The sequence below is a fragment of the Micromys minutus genome (assembly GCF_963924665.1).
Source record: "Micromys minutus genome assembly, chromosome: 20".
Taxonomy (NCBI): Eukaryota; Metazoa; Chordata; class Mammalia; order Rodentia; family Muridae; genus Micromys; species Micromys minutus.
In genome coordinates, this window is record NC_137955.1 from 27,055,697 (window position 1) to 27,077,922 (window position 22,226).

A 22,226-nucleotide genomic window follows, 5' to 3' on the forward strand; every position below is an offset into this window, starting at 1 on the left:
TCAGGCAGCTTAAGGGAGAAAAGTTCAATTGACCTGACAGTTCCAGGTCACAGTCCCCGACAGAAGGGAAGTCACAGTGGCAAGAGCCTAAAAAAGCTGGCCACATTATAGCTACAGACATAACAGTGAATGAATACACACCAATGCTCAGCTCGCTTCCCCTTTCTTCCTCACTGTAAGATCTCCCATCTACGGAATGGTACCATGGTTGGTTTTTTCACCTCAACATCAGCAGGATTATCTACCACAGATACACACTGGGATAATCTACTAGGCAATTAATTCTAAATTCTGCCAAGCTGACAGTATCAACCATTACAACAGGTATTTATCTATCTAATTATCTGTCTGTCTGTACATATGTATGTATGTATGTATGTGTTATACTGTTTATTCTTTTCTTTCCCCTTTATCTCTTCCAGTTCCCAGATGATTTTGAAGACATTGCAGTACAGCAAGAGTTGAGACAAAGCTGTCCTTCTGTCCAGAGTTCTGAGCTAGCTATGAAACAATGTCACCAATAATCCATCACGTTTACCAGTTTATGTACCATCGGGAATTAGGAGATACTGGCTGATCCAGTATCTAGAAACTAATATAAAAAAAGCCACATCAGAGGAAGAGTCTCCAGCTGATGAAAATGCCCCAAAAGGACAAACACTGTAGCAACTGTAGAGCTTTACCACTGAGTTTTTCTTATTATTATCATCTTTTTTATTTTATTTTCTTGCATCTACCTACAGACTCTGAATTTTCCAGTGATCATGACGCCTAGTCTCATGCTGGCTTGTTGATTTAAGAGATTAGGAAACCACATACCGGAAGAATCTTGGGCAGTCACATCCACACCATGGGTAACCATGACCTTGAGGCACTCCACGTGTCCTTTCACAGCGGCAAGGTGGAAACTGTAAGCAGAGAAGGAAACACACCTGCTTAGGACTCTGTCTTTTCAGAGCTCGGCTCCAGCAAACCTCTATCCCTACACACACACACACACACACACACACACACACGATCTCTCTCCTGAGCTCCATGGCAACCCCCCCAGACCCAAGTGGGCATGTTTATCAACCTCACGGTGAACACCAGACACTCAGGAGGGTCTCACGGTTTGGTCGTTTACACTGCTTTTCTTTTTTGGTGCTGGGGCTTGAATCCAGAAGATCGTATTAACTCTGATCGACACACCCCCAGAGCCAAGCATTGCCATCTTTTATTAAGTGACGGATTAGGAGCTTTCAACCCAAAGACAAGGCTCTTTCAAAACTGAGCCTCCTTCTCCACCCAGGTTGAGCTTCTAAGTAATACGTCGTTAACGTTTCCCCTGCTCACAGTAAAGGCATCTTTCTTAAACACCACCCTCTACTAAGTCACACTGTGGTCAAGCCGGGTCTGCTGCTGTTCTACAGTTGAAGAGCAGAGTCACCGGGAACTTTCTGTTGAGTGTTCGGTAAATGCCCAACATCGTACGTACCCACTTTTATCCATCACCTCTGTCCACTGCCACAACAGCTTTTCAGGCAAGACTTAATATTTGTGGTTGGAACAGGAGTAACAGGGCACACAGCAGCAAAGTCTCCAAACTGAGCTCCAGAACTCTGTGACACGTGAACCACACTCTGCTTCCCATCTTTAGAATGCCATTAAGAGGGTCAACATTCAAATGCCATACTAGCCATCCCTGAGGGTCCCCAAGAGAAGGCATTCAGGACCGGACGCAGATACGGTTTCCAACATGAAGTGATGGCCTGACTTCTCAGTCTCACTCTTATAGAGTGGGATCTACAAGCCCTCCCTCCTCTGGCTTTGCTCTGTATCCTTGGGATACTCCTCTGCAGACTACCTCTGAATTACACCCATGTAGTTTCTACATGAACGCTATCTTTGCCATCAGGGCCATCAGAGTCACGGTCAACTGGCAAACAACAAATCTGATATTTGAACCCAATGTGTGTGACTGCGGACCTCTCTTTACAGCTACATGTAGTGAATAGACAGCTCCCCAAAGGAGGATATTTCGGGTCTCGTAGTAAACCAGCAACTAGAAAACAACAGCTAATTCTCGGTGTCTAGACAAAGTCCATTGAGCTTCTCTTGAGCCTAAATTCCCTTCATATAAAGAAAAACTGGTCAAAGCCTGCCTAGTTACCCAGTCGTGTTGTTTCATGTGTGTAACTTGACCTGTGTACAATCTCTTCACCATGAGAATCCGCTCTAGGTTGCTGACGTATTAGTAAAAGTGTGGTGGTATGGAAATGTGACAGAAGCAGCAGTGAGTGGTATTCCCCTGGTAGGCAGCCCCATACCCTCTCATTTGCTTGGCATGGCTGAGGGTCCTTCGTTCTACCGCAGACAAAGAGGGAGTTGTCTCCTTTAAGTGCCTCAGTGGAAGCTTTCTGAATGGGCCTCAGACACAGGACTGGTAAATATAACGCGGCTAACTGGTCTTGAGGCTATGGAGTCATCAGGTCTGCCTTGGTGACTGAACCCTGCTTTCAGAGCTCCTGATAACGCATCTAGATTGCTAATCCCTAAGGTTGATAGAGAACTGTCATCTTTTCTGTAGTGAGGTGTTTGCCTATTAGATGTTCACTTTGCTTACCTGCTATAATCAGAGGACAACAAAATTACAAGTGCCTAGCCAAGGGGATGGAGGCCATTCTAACACACACACACACACACACACACACACACACACACACACACACACACACACTTGTTACTGTTCTTATTTATTGAGTTGGTTTTAAGGCAGGAGCTTGCTACATAACATACTCTGATTCAAACTCTGTATCTTGGTGCCTTGGCTTTCCAAACGTTAGCATCACACTTCTATGTCACCACAAATAGCGCCCACAGAAACTTTTCATGAAAATGTAACACCTGTAAATTAGATGGCACGGAACTATATGGATGGTTGAGATTTTGTCAGTGGGACACGGCTACTTTACTTCCTACAAATTAAGCAACATGACACCGCCAGACATTTCATAGCCCCTCTGAAGCTGTCCCTTGGGCCCTCAGTGTATAACAAGATTGCACGTTGTATTTATGGGTAGTGTAGTTCAAGCTGACGTCACTGCTATTGTACTGACGCATGCAGCCAGATAAGGTGGACATGAAAGTCGAGGGGTGACTTAGAACACAGAGATTCAAACCGTAGCTTGGGAGACCATTATTATTATAAGGAAGAAAGTGTTGGGAAGATGGGCTTGGTTCCCAGTTCCACTACAGAAACTCCTCAGACTCTGGTTTTAAAGGGAAACTCTTATTAACCTAATCTGGCATCTTTAGCGGCCGTAATGCATCTTGTTGGTGGAGCCGATAAGGGGTCACTGACTATACTGTAAGGAATACGGTGGGCCAGTGTGATTTTGCTTTACCACATCTGGCTTTGGATTAGAATTTAGAGTTAAGGTGACTCCCCACCCCCGTATTTTGGAGACTTTCCAACTATATCTTGCAGAGTGCTTGCATCCTGCTATTAAAAGAGAATGACAGACAGACAGACAGACACACACACACACACACACACACACAAAATCAACATTTTCTATTTTTAAAACTTTATAGAAAACAAAATTTCTATATTTTACAGAAAGCTTCAACTCTTGCCACTCTTTACAGAAAACCAAATAATTACAAATATACAAATAATTAGGGATAGCTCACTACAAGAACAGATAATCTTGCTGGCAATTTTGCACTGTGGCCATATACTCATACTTGTAGTTAGTAAAGTCATTCTCGGTCTGTGTCATTAAAAAAAAAAAAAAAAAAAAGAACAAGAAGCAACTCATCTCAAGAGACACATTTCTGGGTGTTGTTCGATCCTACAGCACCCCAAAAGCTGCTGCTTTAGAGCCTAAGTAAGACCAGGCACATACAATATGCCCACCTGACAAGACAGGGTGACTGGTTGCCCTGCCAGAAGTTTCTAATTCATTTAACAGAGAGAGGAGGAGCTCCCTTCGGCAGCTTTGTGCCCACTCGCATGGCAAGCAGCTTGGGGAACCAATAGCAAAGCTGAGCAAACCTGTATGTGAACCTGCTCCCCGGGTCTGGAATGCAATCTGAGCATACCGTCCGTCCAGGTCTGCAGCACAGTGGAGACCTCCGAATGGACTATATCCAACAGGCTGCACGGAGTTCGAACTCTGGTTGAGTTTGACCAGTGAGCAGTGTTTGCAAGACACGGAGGACACGAGGAGAAAGTCCAGGCACGGCTGTGGCTTTCTCACTGCCATACAACGGTTGTCTGCAGTCACACCAACCACTGCTGTCACAACCACAGCTCTGCCTCTCCTGAAGCTACTAGAGATCTTCCCTGCCTTTTCCACACAAGTGTCAACATAGGATTCCACTACAGCTAGTGCAGGGTGCAGCCCCAAACGTGCTGGTCTCCCTTAACCTAGCACACTCCTGAAAAGAGCCCCATTCTAACCCATCATTGGTCACATCTGGTTTTTGAGGACCCCAGATCACAGCAGGGTGAGATGTGCCCTGTGAAACCATCCACAGGATGATCCACTAGGTCCCTGGGAATGTCATATGGCTGAAGACACGTAAGACAAAGTTAGCCTTTCAATGTGTTTCCATGAGCCCTAGAGTAGGCAGCACTCCTCCATGGTTTGTGCTTCAGTTTCTGCTTCCAGACTCCTGCCCTGAGCTCCTGCCCTGGCCTTCCCTTGATGATGAACAGGGACAGGTAAACACACTGCAGGGTAGAACTACTTTCCTACCTTGGGTCAGACCGCTTACTCAAACGTCACCTGCTCTAACCTGTGTTGCTTTGAGACTGATTTGAGTGGGGTGACAGAAAATGAGGACACCACAGACAGACATAAAGCTGGGACTGGGTGGGCCATGAGCTCTGACAGGTGCACCAGCAGCATGGAAACTCTGCACATTATATCCAGCTGAATAAAGAGGTGGGTTACCTAATCTGTCTGTCTGCCTGCCTGCTTGTCTCCCTCAATCCCCCTACCTGCCTCTCCATACCCTCCACCCCCCTCTGTGTGTGTGTTGGGTGCAGGGGGGGGAATCCTTGATGCAGGAGAGCAGTCTCAGGCTGCAGTCACCTGGAAGGAGGAAACTTCAGGTGATACTTCCACACTTACTGGTTTTAGCTAAAGGTCAACGATTCTCAACATCTGTCCTCTGATGGAAGAAAGGCCTTGCCATTTGCAAGGGTCTGAGGCACTAAAATCTTTGGCATGGCCACACATAAGTCAATACTACCCATTTCCTTAGGTAGGACCCCATCAGCTCCCTACAGACACCAAGTGAAGGCACCACACGGATGCCTGCTCATCACTAAACATCAGTGGATGTTAACTGTGGCGCTACTTACAGCAGCTATGCCGTGGAGCCAAGCTAAGTGTCTTACAAAAGAGGCTGGATTAAAAACGTGTGATGCGTATCCACAGTGGATCCCCTCCCCCCCCAAAGTTAAGAAAGAATGAATTTGTGCCGTTTGCAGGGAGAAAATAAATGTAACTGGAAGATAATCTTACGAAGAGAATTAGGCCAGCTGCAGAAAGAAAAAAGAAGTTTCCGTTGCCACGTTACTTGAGTTTATTAAAATGTTGGACATTTTGGCTAAAGTGCCTTAGGAAAAGAATATATAACTATAATTATGCAGAATATGGCGATTCAAAAAAGTTTTCCAATATACTCTTATGCCAAAGCAGAGATCAATTCCAAGTGTCTGGGTTACAGTTTTTCCAGAAGTAACAATTATTCCTTAAGTGAAAGGCAGTGGGGAGCCAGCATGCTCCAAGTACTAAAGCCAATTTCTCCTGTGGGTTTGGTTTCCATAGGTACAACCCCAGACATATTATGGGCTATTAATCAAAGGTACGGTAAATACCACAGTCCAGAACAGCAGTGTGGCGGGAACGCTGCCTCTGATTCTCTTGCTGCCACACACTTAACTTGGATATTTAATTATGCCACAGCGTTAACTTCAGGAACTCACGTCCTCATTCCTAATGCCCATGACTTTCAGAAACGAAAGTTTCTAATACGATGAGAGTTTAGGGGAAGGCAGAATGGGCAGGAAGCTAAGAAAGCATTGAAAAAAACAATGTAGCAGTAGTAGAGGGTCCTCTGTGTCACCTTTAGGGACACAATTCATGGGATTTGAGCATGAGCCCCGCAACTGGTTAGTGTATCTCAGGCAAGAGTTGTGTGTCTAGGTTTGCTCACCAGTAAAATGGCCTATCGAAAATAAAAGGGTTTATACCTAAAAGTACAGATGTGCAAACGACACCAATTCTTATACAGCAGAGTCTATGGCATGATTGCTTAATGAAAAAAAATCCAATGTTCAGAAAGGACAGACTTGGGTCTGGCAACACTGCTGTAAAAATCAAGACAGGGAGGGGCGAGGAGAGAAAAGCAACCTGCATTTCCAGGGGCTGGGAACTAGGAACAAAGCTGAAGACATTCCCAGGCCCCAAAGACCCCAACACCAGCCTTGTCTAGGCTCACACTTGAGCTACTTAAGTTCTGGCACCTTTCAGAGAAGTGATAATCCCCAGAGCAGCACTTGGCAGCAGCGAGATATTAACATTTAGCCTTTGAATCTGAGGCTGAAGCAGAGCTGACTTGAACAAGACACTAAAGTAGGGAACACTGGATTTCACTGGAGAAGCCAGACTCACTGGTGACAAAGCTTTGATTTGTAGCTGACAGGGAGAGTTTCCCTCTCCTATGCAGAGAGTCCTAAGTGTGAGTGCTTTCAGAGGGGACAGTCTTGGGGGCTGGCAGACAGGGAGAAGCAGCAGGATTAGGACTGGAGGGTACCCCCAGGTCACCACTTAATAGGTGGCATCTCTGTCAGCCTAGATAGAACACTTGCTAAAAGCATCCACCTATACATTACCTAAAACCTACACATAAATTCTTCAGCATGCTTTTCGGCCATGCCGATGGGGTGTTAGAATATGCGCTACCCCAAGCAGGAGGTACGTTTGATACTGCTATACGTTCGTGCTTCTATAGTACTGCTGCTACTATAGCTAAGCCCATCCTCCCACCCATACAAAAGAGCATCTCTGTGTCAAATGCTGTTCTGAGCACTGAGCAGTGACTAAGACAAACTCCCTCCTTCTGAAGCTCAGTTTCCGGTATGAAGTCAAAGGGTTGACCAGACTGAGGAAACATTTTGTATAACACACACACACACACACACACACACACACACACGTTTGGGGATTTAGCAACATTCAGAGATAGTTTTGATTACTGATGGAGAAGGGGCAGAGGAGAGCCCAGCTAATGTCTAGAAGTCAGAGATGACTGCTAAGAATCTCAAGCGTCATAGGACAGCTCCTACCTCGAAATGTGTCATTCCTAGGTTGAAAAGCCCCATGCTAAGCCTTTAAATCAACGTATAATGTTGAAGCATGATTCTATTAAAGACGAAAGAAATAACACGAGCACATTTTCGCCCTATACCGAGATATCCACATAACACAAATTCACCTTTCTGAGACGGACAATTGGGTTGCTTTTAAGCATAGCCACAAAGGTGTATAAGCAAGGTCATGAAGCAAGGTCACAAATCAACAGTTAGCCTCTGAGTGTGAACCAGAAGCGGGGGCAACTTGAATGAGATACAAATGAGGTGTCAATCTCACTGTGAGAGTCAGAGCTCTTGTCCCCGTGACGAAATTCCCTCACCCAGAAAGGATTTGTTTCGCTCATGGCTGCAGTCCATCTTGGTAGGGTAGCAGAGTCGGGCAGAGACGCACCATGGTGGTCAGGAAGTGGAGAGAAGAGAAGGGGCTGAGATGAGGCAGACCTTGCAAAAGCACACACCTTGTGACTTACTTCCTCCAGCTAGGCCCCGACTTCTGAAGCTTCCACTCCCACCCCCACACAGCACCCCTCACTGGGGCCAAACACTAACATGTAAGGCTCTATGTTCAAGCCAGAATGCTCACTCTTTAATTCCACATTTTCCATACTGTTGAAAACCCCCATACGTCTTAAGAGGCACTCATTTCTCTGTCCTGTTAGTCCACAGGAAGGGAAAAAAAAAAATCACCAACCTACTCTCCATCTTCTACTAATGTGCCCTACTATGAATACTTTTTAGACACAGGAGCGTATGGTACGCGATCCCCTGGCTCTGATTTCATTTGGATTGATTTTTGAGGTACATTAGTGTGTTAACAGTAGTTCACAACTGTTCAAGTCCTGTGTTTCGTTTTTCCACTTACCACTTGATGCCCGAGTGGGTTGTTTCTACTTTTCAAGCCCTGTGATGCCAACATAAACGTGTGGAGTCATGTGTGGGTATCTGCTCTTAAGCCAGCAGCTTCATGCAGTGATGGAGTAGCTCAGTTATGTGCACGTACATTCTGAGACACTGCTCAACGTTCTAAAGCTACGGCCTCACTACATTGCTTCTGGCAATAAGTCAGGAAGGTTTCCAGCCTCCACGTTCTAGTGCAGGCTCCTGGGCTGGCAATGTTTTATTGAAACAAGTGAGTATTACAATGTAAGGTTTACAGAGCTAAAACATTCGCTTTTATTTAAATAAAAACATGGTTCTTATATACACAGATGAGTCTATGTGTATACAGGGTCCCACATAGTTCACAAGAGGGCATCGGTTCCCCTGAAGCTGGAGTTTTCAGTGGTTATAAGCTGCGCAATGTGGTGCTGGGAACTGATTCCCAGCTCCACCCTTCCATATCCCCAATGAGTTCTTCGAAGTAGTTCAGTTGATTATCAACCGGAATGTCCCCTAAAAGCTAAGAAGACTCTTTGGTTCCATCTCCACCTAAGCTGCTTGCTCATCTCCTAAAATCGAAACCTGTCATTCAAAGGTCTAGGTAGCTGGAGAAAGGCGCTTATTATGTAGGTAGGCCAGGGATTCAGTGGCGGCAGGAAAGCTTGAAGAATCTTGTATCTACTCTTCTGATGCAAGGTTCGGGGTTCAAACTACTGGGTCTGGTCACTGCCCAAGGCTAACAGAGCAGCCTCTCGGGTTCTAATGGAGTTGCTGTGGCAACACCTTAGTAACGAAGTCTTGCTTACTCAGCGGTTTAAAGGCCAGGAGCTTGTCAGTTGGGGCTGGGGAGGAGGCTCAGCAGATAAAAGCACCAGCTGTGAAGTCAATTCATTGTCCCAAGCAAAAAGCAGCAACTCCTGAGTATAGGACAGTGGGAGTGATAGAGGAAAGGACGGTAGCCCCATGAGAGGTGAGAGGTCTAGGTAAGTACACTGTTGGCCAATTTGTAGCTACATGGTGGTGACTGACCTTTAGTTTAAAGCAACTGTATGACATCAATCACCTCCACTAATAGCAAGTAATTTACTGAAACGTGTCGTATGGATCCTAACTCGCTGGCTGGGCTGCTCTTTAAGAAACAGAAACATAGAACTGAAAACTGGAAGCATTTCACCAAACTTGAACACAGGCATCTCCCTGGGGCACCTTAGGGATGTTGGGACTCTTGGATAGATGGGACCACAACCCCAGCTCTGAAGCAAGGAGCCAGCAAAGGTGTTTCCTTTGCAACAAAACCACTTAGTGAGATATGCAAGCTTCCCTGACACAAAGGTCTCAGGACCAAGATGGGCTATTTCCCATGTATCTTCATCAAAAGGAGAATTGTGTTGCCCTTCAGAGCCCATGAATTTCAGTTTGGCAAGAGACACAGAGTCAATATAAATCTTCTGATTCCTGATTACCATGTGAAACCTATAATGATGATGATGATGATGACGACGACGACGATGATGATGACAATGATGATGATAATGATAATGATAATGATAATAATAATAATAATAATAATAATAATAATAATGAAGACATTCTCGGGCTACTTCTAGAAGACCAGCTTTCCCATTCATAGAAAGTTTTCTTCACACTGAACTCTTTTGTCTCTTATCATGTGGGCTCTTGTTACTCAAATGGTTGGACCACTATGAGACTTCAACATCTCCCCTGACTCTGGAACCAATAGATTAAGCTACAAATTAAGCAGACACCCAACACCCAAACAGAGGAAATCACATTCCCCAAACCCTACGAGCACTGGTTCCATACAGCCCAGAATCCAAGTATTACCAGTTGTAGAAATGGTAACTCAAACCTTTTCATAAGACAGATACCGGGGTTCAAAGAAGCCCGAAAACACCTAAGACCAGGATGTGACTTCACTGCCCTAATAGCCTTTTCTTTGTGACAGGGTCCAGGTATGCAACATTGGTTAGCCTGAATCCACAGCAATCCTCTTGCTTAGCCTCTGAGTGCTGGGGTTACAGGGGCTTGCCACAACACCTGGCTCTCTGCCCTAATGCTGAGGTAAGTTTTCTCCCTTTGTCCTGTGGTCAGTAAAAGGCCCAGGACCAGCTCCTGATGGAAACCAGCTTTGCAAAGCTGCTGAGAGCCAGATATTTTCATTTTGCAACAGGAACCTCACATCCCCAACCACCTAAACTTGCTTCCATTTTCCTTGTATGCGTTTTAGGAGAGGCCATGGTGAAGAGAGAAAAATTAAGCAGTCTTAGGGAAACCCAGGAAAGTTAAGCCTTTTTATTATGATTTCATCCAAAGCCTTGGGCACGGAGTAGAAAGCTGCGTGTGAGGTGCCCTGGCTCTCTCCCCGCAGCCTCAGCTCCCGCCACGCTCCCTAGTCACGGGGCTCCAGCCCACTGGCTCCTTGCTGGTTCTTCAGCTCATGGGGTACCACCCACCTCAGAGTCTTGCCTTGCCATCCCAGGAGAGCCATTATCCCAGGCAAGTTCAGCATCCCAGGAGAGCCATTATCCCAGGCAAGTTCAGCATCCCAGGCTTAGAGCAGCGCCTGCTCTCTTCACTTTCCTCAGAAGATCTGGCGATACTCGGACGGGCCTTGGCCTGCTGTCCATCTGTCCCATCAGCCTGACAGGGTAGAAGCTCCATCTTGCTTTCTTCAGTGTCCCCAGCACCCAGACATGTTGTCTGTTGTCTCTTTCTTTCTTTCTTTCTTTCTTTCTTGCTTTCTTTCTTTCTTTCTTTTTAAGGTATTATAAAACTTGCCCTTTGGTTTTGTTTTACCACCTTTCAAGTTGACCGGAATGAACCGACATACTGGAAGTCATTGCCAGGTCATAATGCATGTTTCAAATGAGAAAAACTGTCCTTAGACCGAGAACTATTGTGCTTCCTGGCACAGGTGGTTCTCTAGCAAAGTCTTAGGGTCACCGCCATCATCATCATCATCATCAGCAGCAGCAGCAGCAGCAGCAGCAGCAGCAGCAGCAGGTTCATGGGTGATTCTAATGCACATTTGACTTTTAGGGTAATTGACATAGCAGAAAGAGCATGAACTACACATGGTTTCGGTCTCAACCATCTTCTCAGGCATCTCACTTTAAGGGCTTTGGTCTGGGCCACTACACAGAAGCATGGAAAAGAGCTCACGAAGTCTGAAAACCAAGGAGACAGACCCAGAGGTTCAGGGTCATCCATGAGTCACTCAAATCCATTAACCGCAGGTCACTCATCTGGGTCCACAACCCTTTTCAGCTCTAGAGCCCCGGTTCGCATGTAACCTAAATGGTTCGTGGTACTTGCTTATTTCAACAACTGAAGTCTAGTTTGCTGAGCTCAAATGGGCCTGGGCCTATGTCAGCTTTCAACTGGACAATCCCAGCACAAGAGAGGAAAGGTCTGGATCTCCCTTTCAGAGGACAGCCTTGCTTAACAGCCTCAGTTATGAAAACCCCAGGAAACCAAGTTACGCTCAGCCACAGGGGTGGTCACTCCATTGGTCCAAAAGAAACCTCTACAGCATGAAGTCGCCCTGCTGGCTGGCTTTCCTCGATTTTAAAGACAGCTTAAGTGCGTGTGCGTGTGTGCGTGCATGTGTGTGCAGTGCCAATACACAAGTGCCATATACACAAGTGTGGGGAAAACTCAAAGGGCCACTCAGGTGTTGGTCCTTGCGGTCCACCTTTCTTGGTCTCTTTGTTGTACACTGCTGCATATGCAGGCTAGCTGGCCTCCGACTTCCTGTCTCTTCTTCCTACCCGACTTCCCGTCTCTTCTTCCTACCCGACTTCCGACTTCCCGTCTCTTCTTCCTACCCGACTTCCCGTCTCTTCTTCCTACCCCCCCCTAGAGGAGTGCTGACATGACAGAGACGTGTGTCACCATGCCAAGCTTTTAAACGGGTTCCTGGACACTCAATAGGAGGTCTTCACACTTGCACGGCAAGCGCTCCGAGTCATCTCCCCAGCTCTGATGTCCTTCACTTTATAGACCAGCATAATGCCACCTCGGGTCATGTTTACCAGAAACCCACAAAGCAGACTGAGAAATGGAGACTGCTTCTGTTGCTAGTTGAAGATCACGGAGCCTTTTGGGAAAGGTAGGGCCTGCTTGGTAGAAGTAAGTTACTAAGGGGGTTTTACACTTTTCCTTGTTCCCTTCTGTATTCTCTGATTCCCAGTCTGTGATGAGGTGTATGTGTGTGTGTGTGGGGGGGGGGGTGTCTCTGCTGTTCCCACTGCCATCACTGGAGCCAGAGTTCACCCTGCAGTGTGATTCCCACCAGGACAAACTGACAACGAAATCTTCCACCCCTTGTTCCCTCCCATCAGGTGTTTTGTGGCAGAAAGAAAGTAATAAATAGAACTATGTCTGGTGGCTTCTAAGCATCCAGGATTGCCATTAAATGTAGCCAGAAGTAATAGTTCTGGGCTGGGTTCTCCTGGGGTCTGGGCCAGGAGTATGGAGACAGAATTGGAAGATTACCTCTTTTAAGATGAGAAACCCTACTGGGCTTGGGCACAGCTCAAGGGCACAGCACTTGTGGTAGGTGGGAGGCCCTGGGGGCTGGTAGTGGGTAGACGGAGGAACTTAACACATTCCTAGACTCTAGTACCTAGAAAGCAGAATAGGTGATGTGTACTTCCGGGGCTCCTTTCTGAGTTCTTTCTGTGATGTTTGTCCCAGGATAGGAGAGACCGTCAGAAGAGAGACATGAGGAAAGCTGAAAGGGGGTTGGGATAAATGAACATGAGACAAAGGGCAAAGTGCTCTGCCTAGTACGTCAACACACAGTCCCACAGTTGGCTCTAACCCTGGCAGTTTGATAATGAAACAAGATAAACGCAGTCCTCTGGGGACCCAGTGGGGGGTTCGTGCAAGAGGCGGCTGGGGGGAGTCTGGGGACACTATCTCAGTCAATGTCTAACTCAGTGGGATGGGTTTTGAGGGATGCTGGCCCTTTATAAGGCGTGACCAGGGCCAATGAGGAGGATGTGTATGTGTGATGGATAGGCACTAGCTAGTGATCACATTAGCCTTGACCCCTGAACTGCTCGGTTGCTGCTCAGCGTGAGAACCTCTTCCTCCAGATGCCCTCTTTCCTGTGAGTGATTGAAGGTCATTGACTGTGTGCTTAACAGCTCCACCCCACCCTCCCTGCCCCCTCTCTGCTTTCTACCAAAGTGACCAATTTTCCCAGGATCTCTCTGACCCCTGAACTATGGGTAGCTCCAGCTCTAGGAGGCACCGCTAGGCAGCCAAGAGAAGGAGGTCAGCCAGAGAGCCCAGTGACGATTTCATATGGCCATCTTTAAAATTCTTCATTTGCTACACTTGGCCCACTTGATGATGTTTTGAGACAGGGTCTTGCTATGTACACTACGCTGGCCACAAACTTGTAGTCATCCCTCTGTTGTTGTCACTCCAAGTGTTAGGTAACAGGTAGGACCATTGTTTACAAAACATTATTTTCATTGGTGGTTCCTAATTTTCAAATCCATTCTTGTTCTATTTCTCCCTTATTGATCATGTTTTGATTTATAGCAATAAATTTTCAATAAGATGGCATTGTGCTTTAACAAATACATTTCCCTGAAGTGTAACTTTAACATGATTTGCCAGAAGACAAAATTAATTTAACTTGTATGCAAGGACTATAAACTAACATGTATGGGGTGTGTGTATGTGTGTGTGTGTGTGTGTGTGTGTGTATGAACTAAGAAAAAAAATTTCCATGGCCCCCACTGGCTTCCTCACCTCAACCTGTAATTTTCAGCATTGACATTCATTAGGAAACCTGGTTTAGGAGATGTGACTGTCCCTGTGAAGTGTCTTGCTTGGTTTGTCACTAATTGGACCAACTGTCTGAAATCATCTAGGGTGAGAAAAACTGCCTGCCACCCAGACTGTGCTTCTACCATGGTGGTTTGAATGAGATGTCCTGTGTTTTCTGGTGCCTTTCAATACGTGATTTTCTGTTGATGATGCTATTTGGGAAGGTTTGGGGGTGTGGCCTTGCTGAAGGAAGCAGGACACTACAGCCCCTCACAGACACCAACACTTGACTGGAACATCCAGTTTGGTGGTTTCCTTTTCTTCTTCAAACTGTGTGTGTATGTGTGTGTGGTTTTGTATTTCTTTTTCCCCATTTGCTCTTCCTCGTTGTAGGCCTGCATATACATGTTATTAATAACCTTTTAACATAAGTTAATGATTTCATAAGTCAGCATAAAGCTGTCTTGAAATTACCTCTGAAGTCTGACAAAAAAGATGTTCATTACTTTTTATCTTAGCCTCAGGCAAGTACTCAGAACGAGGGCAGAAAGCAGCCAAAGAATCACAAGGAAGGTCTCTAGCCCCGTGGCTGACACTGTTCTCCCATAATCTGGAACCTCCACAGTCTTTATTTCTCAGCACACTGTCTTTTTAGCTCCTAGTTGGATGTCTTATTAAGCCCTACTTAGTGTTAAATGGTTTTTCTAGTCCAAAATCCCAATTTTTCCCCTCATTCCACCCAAAAAATAGTATGGTCAGTCAAGTCAGTCACATAATGAAGGGCTCTCTCCCAACATGGCACCCCACTGACAGGTTTTGCCTTTTACCCTTCTCAGCATTGCTAAAAAAAATCCATTAGATTACATCCCTAAAGCGAGCCACCAAGGTCTATTCCCTGATTTGGCCACTTCTGCCTCCTGAGACTGACCACCAAGGCCCAGCTCTCAAAAGCCCTCTTTGTTCATCTAATTAACACGCCCCACTCAAATTAAACACCTCACTCTAACATGGGGTTTCCCCTTTTCTCTTTATAAACTGCTGTTTTTCTATGAGCCATAGGAGGCAGTCCTTTGTCCCTTGGGCAAATATACCTTCTTCTCCCTTGTTCCCTTCCCCTTCTCCCTCATCCTCAATCTCCTGTCTTTGTCTCCTAGTTCCTGCCCTTTGTTCTCTCTGGAACAAAGAAGTCTCCTTTGTGCTGGGAACCTGGCCATGGTGTGTGTACGTACTGTGTCCAACTCTCACACAGTCTACTTCCTGCTACCAATTTCTGTCTTCGTTACTCTTCTATTATGACAAAACGTCATGACCAAAGCAACTTTAGAAGGAAGAACTTGTTTGGGGTTTGCAGCTTCAAGAAGTTAGACATGATGGTGAAGTACTACTGTGGTAGAAGGTGGTAGGCGGACACGGAGCTGGAGCAACAGCTGAGAGCCCATGTCTTGAACTTCGAACAGAAAGCACACAAAATGGTGTGTGTTTTTTCAGGTGTCAAAGCCCATCCATGGTAGCACATTCCCTCATCCTCCCAAATAGCCACCAACTGGAAACCAAGTATGTGGATGCCTGACACTTATGGGGGACATCTCCCTCACCCAGATACCCAGATACTGCTAGCTATGTTTTGCCTCTGTCGCCAAAAGACCTTTCAGAAAACTTGAGAGGTAAAATCCCTTTATAAAGTTTATTTGTATGAGTGCTTGCCTACATGTATGTCTGTGTACCAGCTGTGTGCCCAGTGCCTGCAGAATCCAGAAGGAGATGTCAGATCCTCTAGAACTGAAGTTATAGACAGTTGTGAACTGTCCTGAGTCCTGGGCACTAAACCTGGGTCCTCTGCAAGAATAGGTGCTCTGCCAGTGAACCAGTGCTCCAGCCCCAAGAAGGAAAATCTTGGCCCATGTTTCAGAAGCTCAGTCTTTGCTTGCTTAACCCCATGCACTTAGGTAGGAAAAGAGTGGCAGAGACTGTTCTTTGTGTGTGTGTGGGGGGGGGGGTCAAAATCCCCAGGGGGAGATTATGTGAAAATGCACGCTTTAGTAGCCTAATCCTGCCAGCAAGGCCCTCCTTTCAGCAGCTAATGAAAGCCAAGCTGAGAAGTAGGGTACGTGTCTAATGGGACCTCAGATGGACTCATCCACTTTTAAAAATGGATGGAGGGGCTGGAGCCGTGGCTCAGAGGTTAAAAGCTCTTGCAGAGGACCCAGGTTCAATTCCCGGGACCTACATGGTGGCTCACACCATCCGTAACTCCGTTTCCAAGGGCCTGCTGCCCTCTTCTGACCTACGTGGGCACCAGGCAGGCACATGATACATATGCGCATTTGCAGGCAAAAGACTCATATGCACAAAAATAAATTAAAAAGTTGTGTGAAGACAATAGAGTATGTAGACCCATCAACTACCAAGAGAAAGCAGAAGGCTTTCTGTCAGGGGATGAGCAACATCACAACCCAGGCTCCAAGTTCCCGGGCAGTTTCAAGAGAGAAACTCTATGTCCACATAATCTAGACCCGAGTAACTATCACTCTCTAAGATCCACCTTCTAAGGGAAGCTGTATAGTAATGCTGTGGAGAGAGGCAGAAGCAGGCATCATGGATGGTACGTAATGGTTCCTGTTAAATAATTTAGAAGTCCTTTTCGAGAAGAACCAGAGAAGGCTGAGCACTTGCTATGATTTGCTGTCTAAGACAGAACTGCTGGGACCCACTATGTAACACATCCCTATTCCAAGCCAACAGGAAGGCAGAGAGCACAAAAGGTCACCGGCCAGAGAACTGTCTTACTGTCCTGGCGGGCAGAGTTCCAAAGCTCCTTCCCTACACTTCAGCTCCACAGTCGTCCAAAAATATTTTCGCGAGATTTTGCTTTCGAGGCCAAAGAGATCGGGTTACTGAAATGGGGACTGTACCCTCCTCCTCCTCCCCCTCTCTCTGCACCCACCCCCGCTTTGTCTCTAAGGTACATATGCCCTGGTGAGTATTTGTTCAAATACTATGGTCCCAGTAGTGATTTTATTTAGTCTGGTTGTTCTTGAGACAAACACGCATAACTTTAATTAAAGGCATATCCAACACAGGGGAAACCATCTTGAAGCAATTATAGACTCTTCCCCCACTCCCCCCCCCCCCCCCCCCCCCCCCCCCCCCGGTAAGGTTTCAGGCTCCTACCATCCCTTTGCTTCCTTACCTCCCGGATGGAAAGAGCCCAGCCGGGGCGGAGGAAAACCAAACCCAACTCCATACCAGCCTGGAGCCGTGGCTTTCTGTCCCGTTCTGTTCTACTCTGCCTTCTTCCGGCCAAGCCAGCCTTCTCAACTGACCCTTTCCCTAATGAGTTCCGGTCATTCGACTGCTTGTACCTTTTTTTAAAAAACTCCTCCGTGATCCGTGGTGGAGGACGAAATTTTCTGACAGTTTTTCCTCTTGCCACGTGTGACAGGGAACGCACGGGAAGAAACGAAAAAGTTTCGGGGATTTCCAAGCCACCCATCTGGTCTTGGGATATGGAAGTTTCTGGAAAATGTCTGGCCAATGGCTGCCTTGACCACCGCATTCTTGGGACTTCTGGGCTTGCTGAACATCTGGCTCATACAAGTGGAGTGCTTTTCTATTCAAACTGCCCTGGAAGCAGGGGTTTGGGAGCACTTCCAGAATTGCCTGGGCCTGCTGAATCCCAAGTTAATTCACCCCTAGGTAATTTATCTATGTAGCATTATAAGAAAAAAAAAAATCACAGCAAACAGTTCTTTCGTGCCTAGAACACAGGGAAAGGCTAACTCAAGAAAAATGGTATGACCCTTGTCTTCCTGGAGCTTCACAACTGCATGAGATTCAGATCCTTTGGAAAGCTAGACTTTTCTTAGTGGAAGTATCTCTACTACTCCTGTTCTTTCAGTACCATTGGACATGACTGGACAATGATTCTGGGCAAATCCATGGACAGTTTGACTCAAGAGGAGGTGGGGACATACAGGAGAGGGGCACACAGGGACACGACATTTACATAGTGAAGAGATGACCTTGAATAACCAAGTCAAGACTCTGCTCATAGGCACAATCCTGAAAAGCCCTCTAGAAGAGGGTCCAATTTTCCTTATGGAACTATATACCAGACAGCATATGAGGCCGAGCATGGCCAAGGACAAAATTTTCAAGTTCATGATGTGGCCTCATTCTTCAGAGAGAAAGGCACAGCATCTCTTACATGTCTACAATAGACACAAATTATCTCTGTAAGCTCCACAGAACTGGTCCAGCCAAAAGCTGCAGCTGAGGGCACCTGCCTAGGGCAAGAAATGGAACCTCCTGAGGCTCTTTTTACAATGGCGGCCTCCATCTTAACATTGTTACAGGGTGATAGAGGAACTCTGAAGTTGGTGTCTAGGTCTCTCAGTCCCACCTCAGTGTGACTATTCAACTGCTGTGCTGGACTAGGAATATAAAGCCAAATAAGTTTTAACTTCACTGTGCCTTTTAATCTTAAACTCTACTGTTACCAGTATACAAGTTCAGTCTTTAACTAAGTATCCTGAGCAGGAGCATGAAGTGCTGGCAGGTGGTAACATCTAGAAAGTCCTGTGCTGGAAAAGAGATCACCTTTTATTAGTTCTTCTCACGTTTTATGTAAGGATCCTTTAGGGGGAGGACAAAGTTGACTTCCAAGTGGGGGTGCCTCCAGAGATCGAGGCAGGGAGAGCCTTGCTTTTATCTTTCGTAAAATGGAAGCAGGGATATCCCCACGGCTTCTGTGTACAGTACAAGAACAGAATGAACTCTGGCACATGTAAAACGTGACGGACCTTGGGCATACACCAAGAGAATTAACTAAAGGGGCTACATACATAAGTGCGTTTATGTGACATATTTGGAAGAGGCACATGCAGAGAGATTGCAAACTCATCAATGATGGTCAGGGGAGAGGTTGGGAATGGCTACCTCCTGGGGATAGAGTTTCCTTAAGGGCGATGAACCTCACTGTGAAACTGAACTGCAGATTTAAAAATCATTAACATGCTTAGTTTTATGTGATGCGCCTTTTACCACAATAGAAAAGAGAGACCACACCGTGGTCATCTTGGCCATCTATTCTAAACAGAATAAGTAGGAAATAAGGAACAAATTTCGTAAGGTCTTCTTCCTGCCTGTGTCTAAGTTGCTAATCTAAATTTTGTCTTCATGTTAGTGAGTGCTGTCTTGGTTAAAGCTGTCATACACTTCTCTTGTCTTCCCCTGGGGTGACTATGGAAGACCGTCTTATGCAGACACCGGGACACAGGGAACAGTTGCAGGAGGCCGCAGTAGATCATTACAAAAGGCACCAGCCGCCACCAGAGACATCAGAACACCAGAAATGACAGGGCAAGAGAATAGACTTCCAGGCCTACCAAGGTTCAGGGAGTCAGAACAGCTTTTTAAAGCACCATAGGCAACTCTAGTGCATAAGACTGAGAGCTACTAGTCTCAAGTGAGAAAGAAGAAATGGTTTCTTGAATGTCTCCTGTGGGTGAGGATTGTGCTAGCTTTGTATACACAATCCCTACAAGCATGAGTCCGCCATACTTGCTGGGACCTTTGCTAACCATGAACATACCATGGTTCCTAGGAAGAGGCTCTGCCTCTATGGAACAGGAGATAAGGACAAATACCCCATTTGCTTTACTTAAACTCAAAGGAAAATGAAGGTTTTACGAAAAGGGCCAGGCAATGAGGACTTGGGGCTCTGTGAGCCGTATGGCCTCTGCTGTAATTATTCAGTTCTGCCTTCATAGCCCAGGGGTAGCCAAGGCCTGGGACTGAAGGAACAACAGGCATTAAGCCCTGTTTACCAGCTCCGCTTCTAAATATCCTCAGAAAAGTGCCCCAGCCGCCAACTGCAGAAACCAGCCAATAACAACCCCACACCTACACTTCTTTTAGAGCTGCTGGAATCTCTGGCCATGGAAGCTACTGGCACGCAAGCAGCTGCGTCTGAGGACCCCCAAAGTGAGGCTCAGTGGGGCATGGTGGCACACACCTTTAGTCCCACCATTTAGGATTCAGCGGTAGGCAAATGTCTGAGTTCAAGGCCAACATGGTCAACATAGTGAGTTCCAGGACAGCCAGGAGAACTGGAACTGGAACTTAGTACAATGAGTCCTTGTCTCAACAAGAACAAAAACAAGAGTAAGGCTCAAGGATTAGAAGGTCATAAGTATGATAGAATCCACATGAGAAGCCTGGGTGGCCCAAAGTCACTGATCTCAATACCACTATCAGAATAAAGATGACTATGACTATCCTCCCCCCCCCGTCTCTTTCTCTCTGTCTCTCCTCTCCCTCTCTTCCTCACCTCCCCTTCCCCTCCCCTTCTTCTCTTCCTCCTCTCTTCCCCCCTCCCCTCCCCCTCCCCCCTCCACAGACAGTTTTAATTATGGCAAGCAGGAATTTGATGCATGCAAACATAAAGCAAAAACCTTACTACAATCACAACCTCTGCTAAAGAGTGGTTTAACAAATTACAAGCTGTAAGGTTTGAAAGCTGTGCTGTTTCTTATCCAGGGGAGAATTTATTTCCCATCTGTCAACTGCTTGCAACCCTGGTGCTATTTGTTCTCTGGTGCAACGGTTGGTTGTTTCCAGGAACAGCTATGGCCACAAGGGAAAGTTCAATGTATGATTTGAAGTTGGCTGGGAAAGGAAACAGACCCAGACACATTTTAGCATGGGGTTAGGAAGAGGTCGCCAATAGTTTTTTGAAGGCCCCCAAAGCACTGGTCAAACTCCCCTTGATGAGGAAGTCAAAATTTGGGGGTTTGTTTTTTTGTTTCTTATGGTGTTGGAGATGGAGCCCAGAGTAGCAGATGCTCCACCACTGAAATGCTCCCAACCCTTAACAAAGCAACATTGTCTCTTACGCGGTCTTGCCCTCGCTGTCATGTTTGGTGGCACTGGCCCCTTTCTTGCCCAGCAGTGAGGCCACTTTCTCAGCATCTCCATTCTCCACAGCCTGCAGCAGGCGGTCATCATTCTTGTTCCACTCATTTGCCTGTGGGGCAAAAGGCAGAGGGTTAGAGGGATGAGGAACAGCAGCCATGCCGGGCATAAAACCCTGCTCACAGCAACAGCAGCCATGCTGGGCATAAAACCCTGCTCACAGCAACAGCAGCCATGCTGGGCATAAAACCCTGCTCAAAGCAAGCAGCTTAAAAAACAAAAACCAAAAAACTCTTCACCATGGGAACACCCAAGAAAGCAACCTAAAGAAAGCACCAACAGTTTAATGAAATGCCATGATCCAACAAAGGGTCACTTCCTCCAGATACCCTTCAGAAGACAAAGCAGGACTACATGCCAGCTTACTTATTAGCTCATGGCTAGCTCACCTCAAAAGCTGGCGCCTGAGAACGCAGGCCTTTGACCTAGTGCACAGTTCACTCGAGGGCACTGTGCTACAAAACCAATAGCCAACAGTTCAAGGTTGCCAAGGCCGTAAGCAGGAGCTCTTCCTTCTGGCCTGTGTACCAGGCCCGAATTCTCAGAGCTGCCCAGACTACTGACTCCATGAGGCACCGCTATCCACAAAAAAAAAAAAAAAAAATGTCTCTGACCAAGTCAGGACACGGCAAACAGCCAGTGCAATGGAGGAACTTTATTCTTAAAACTCTGAGAAACCGCTACTAAGTACCCCATGGAAGAGTGCGGGTCCCCGGATGATTGGGCACCTCCGACTGTATTTTTATTGAGCAGCTTGCTAGGATCACTTCCTATTGTATTCTTATTGAGGTTTGTCTGGGCAATGCCACTAACTTTCCTGCTGCGACAGTTTACTACCAAACACTGAATGGGGCATTAAACCCACTACAAACCATGCTTCCCATGGAAGGCAAGACAAGAGCACACAGCGGGGGACACCAGCTTTCCTGACCAGCCTAAGAGTCACTTAACCGTAGCACACACTAAGAAACACGCAGCGGTTGCTTTCTCTCCCAGAGTCCATTTTATAAACAAGAGAACGCCTTGCTGAAGCAGACTGAGGGACAGTGACCTCTAGCTACGTTATTTTGAAATGGAAAAGTATGGTCCTGTAGGCTCCTTCCCTAACTTAAACTAAGTTAAAACTGGATTGGGCCGACCAGAAGAAAGTGAAATCTTAAAGGACTGGGATGAAAGTACTTAAGCTGGCCAA

At 46.4% G+C, this 22,226-nt stretch overlaps 1 protein-coding gene across 1 annotated transcript in view; it reads right to left on the minus strand.

Moving 5' to 3' along the window:
• The window catches only part of RAI14 (retinoic acid induced 14), a 107,839-nt gene that overhangs the window by 36,014 nt on the left and 49,599 nt on the right, over positions 1-22,226 (minus strand). The window contains exons 2-3 of the mRNA XM_080933846.1: positions 20,956-21,086; positions 820-908 (exon numbers count right to left, since the gene is read on the minus strand). Coding sequence (XP_080789972.1) covers positions 820-908; positions 20,956-21,086 — 220 coding nt within the window. The remainder of the gene's footprint in view (positions 1-819; positions 909-20,955; positions 21,087-22,226) is intronic.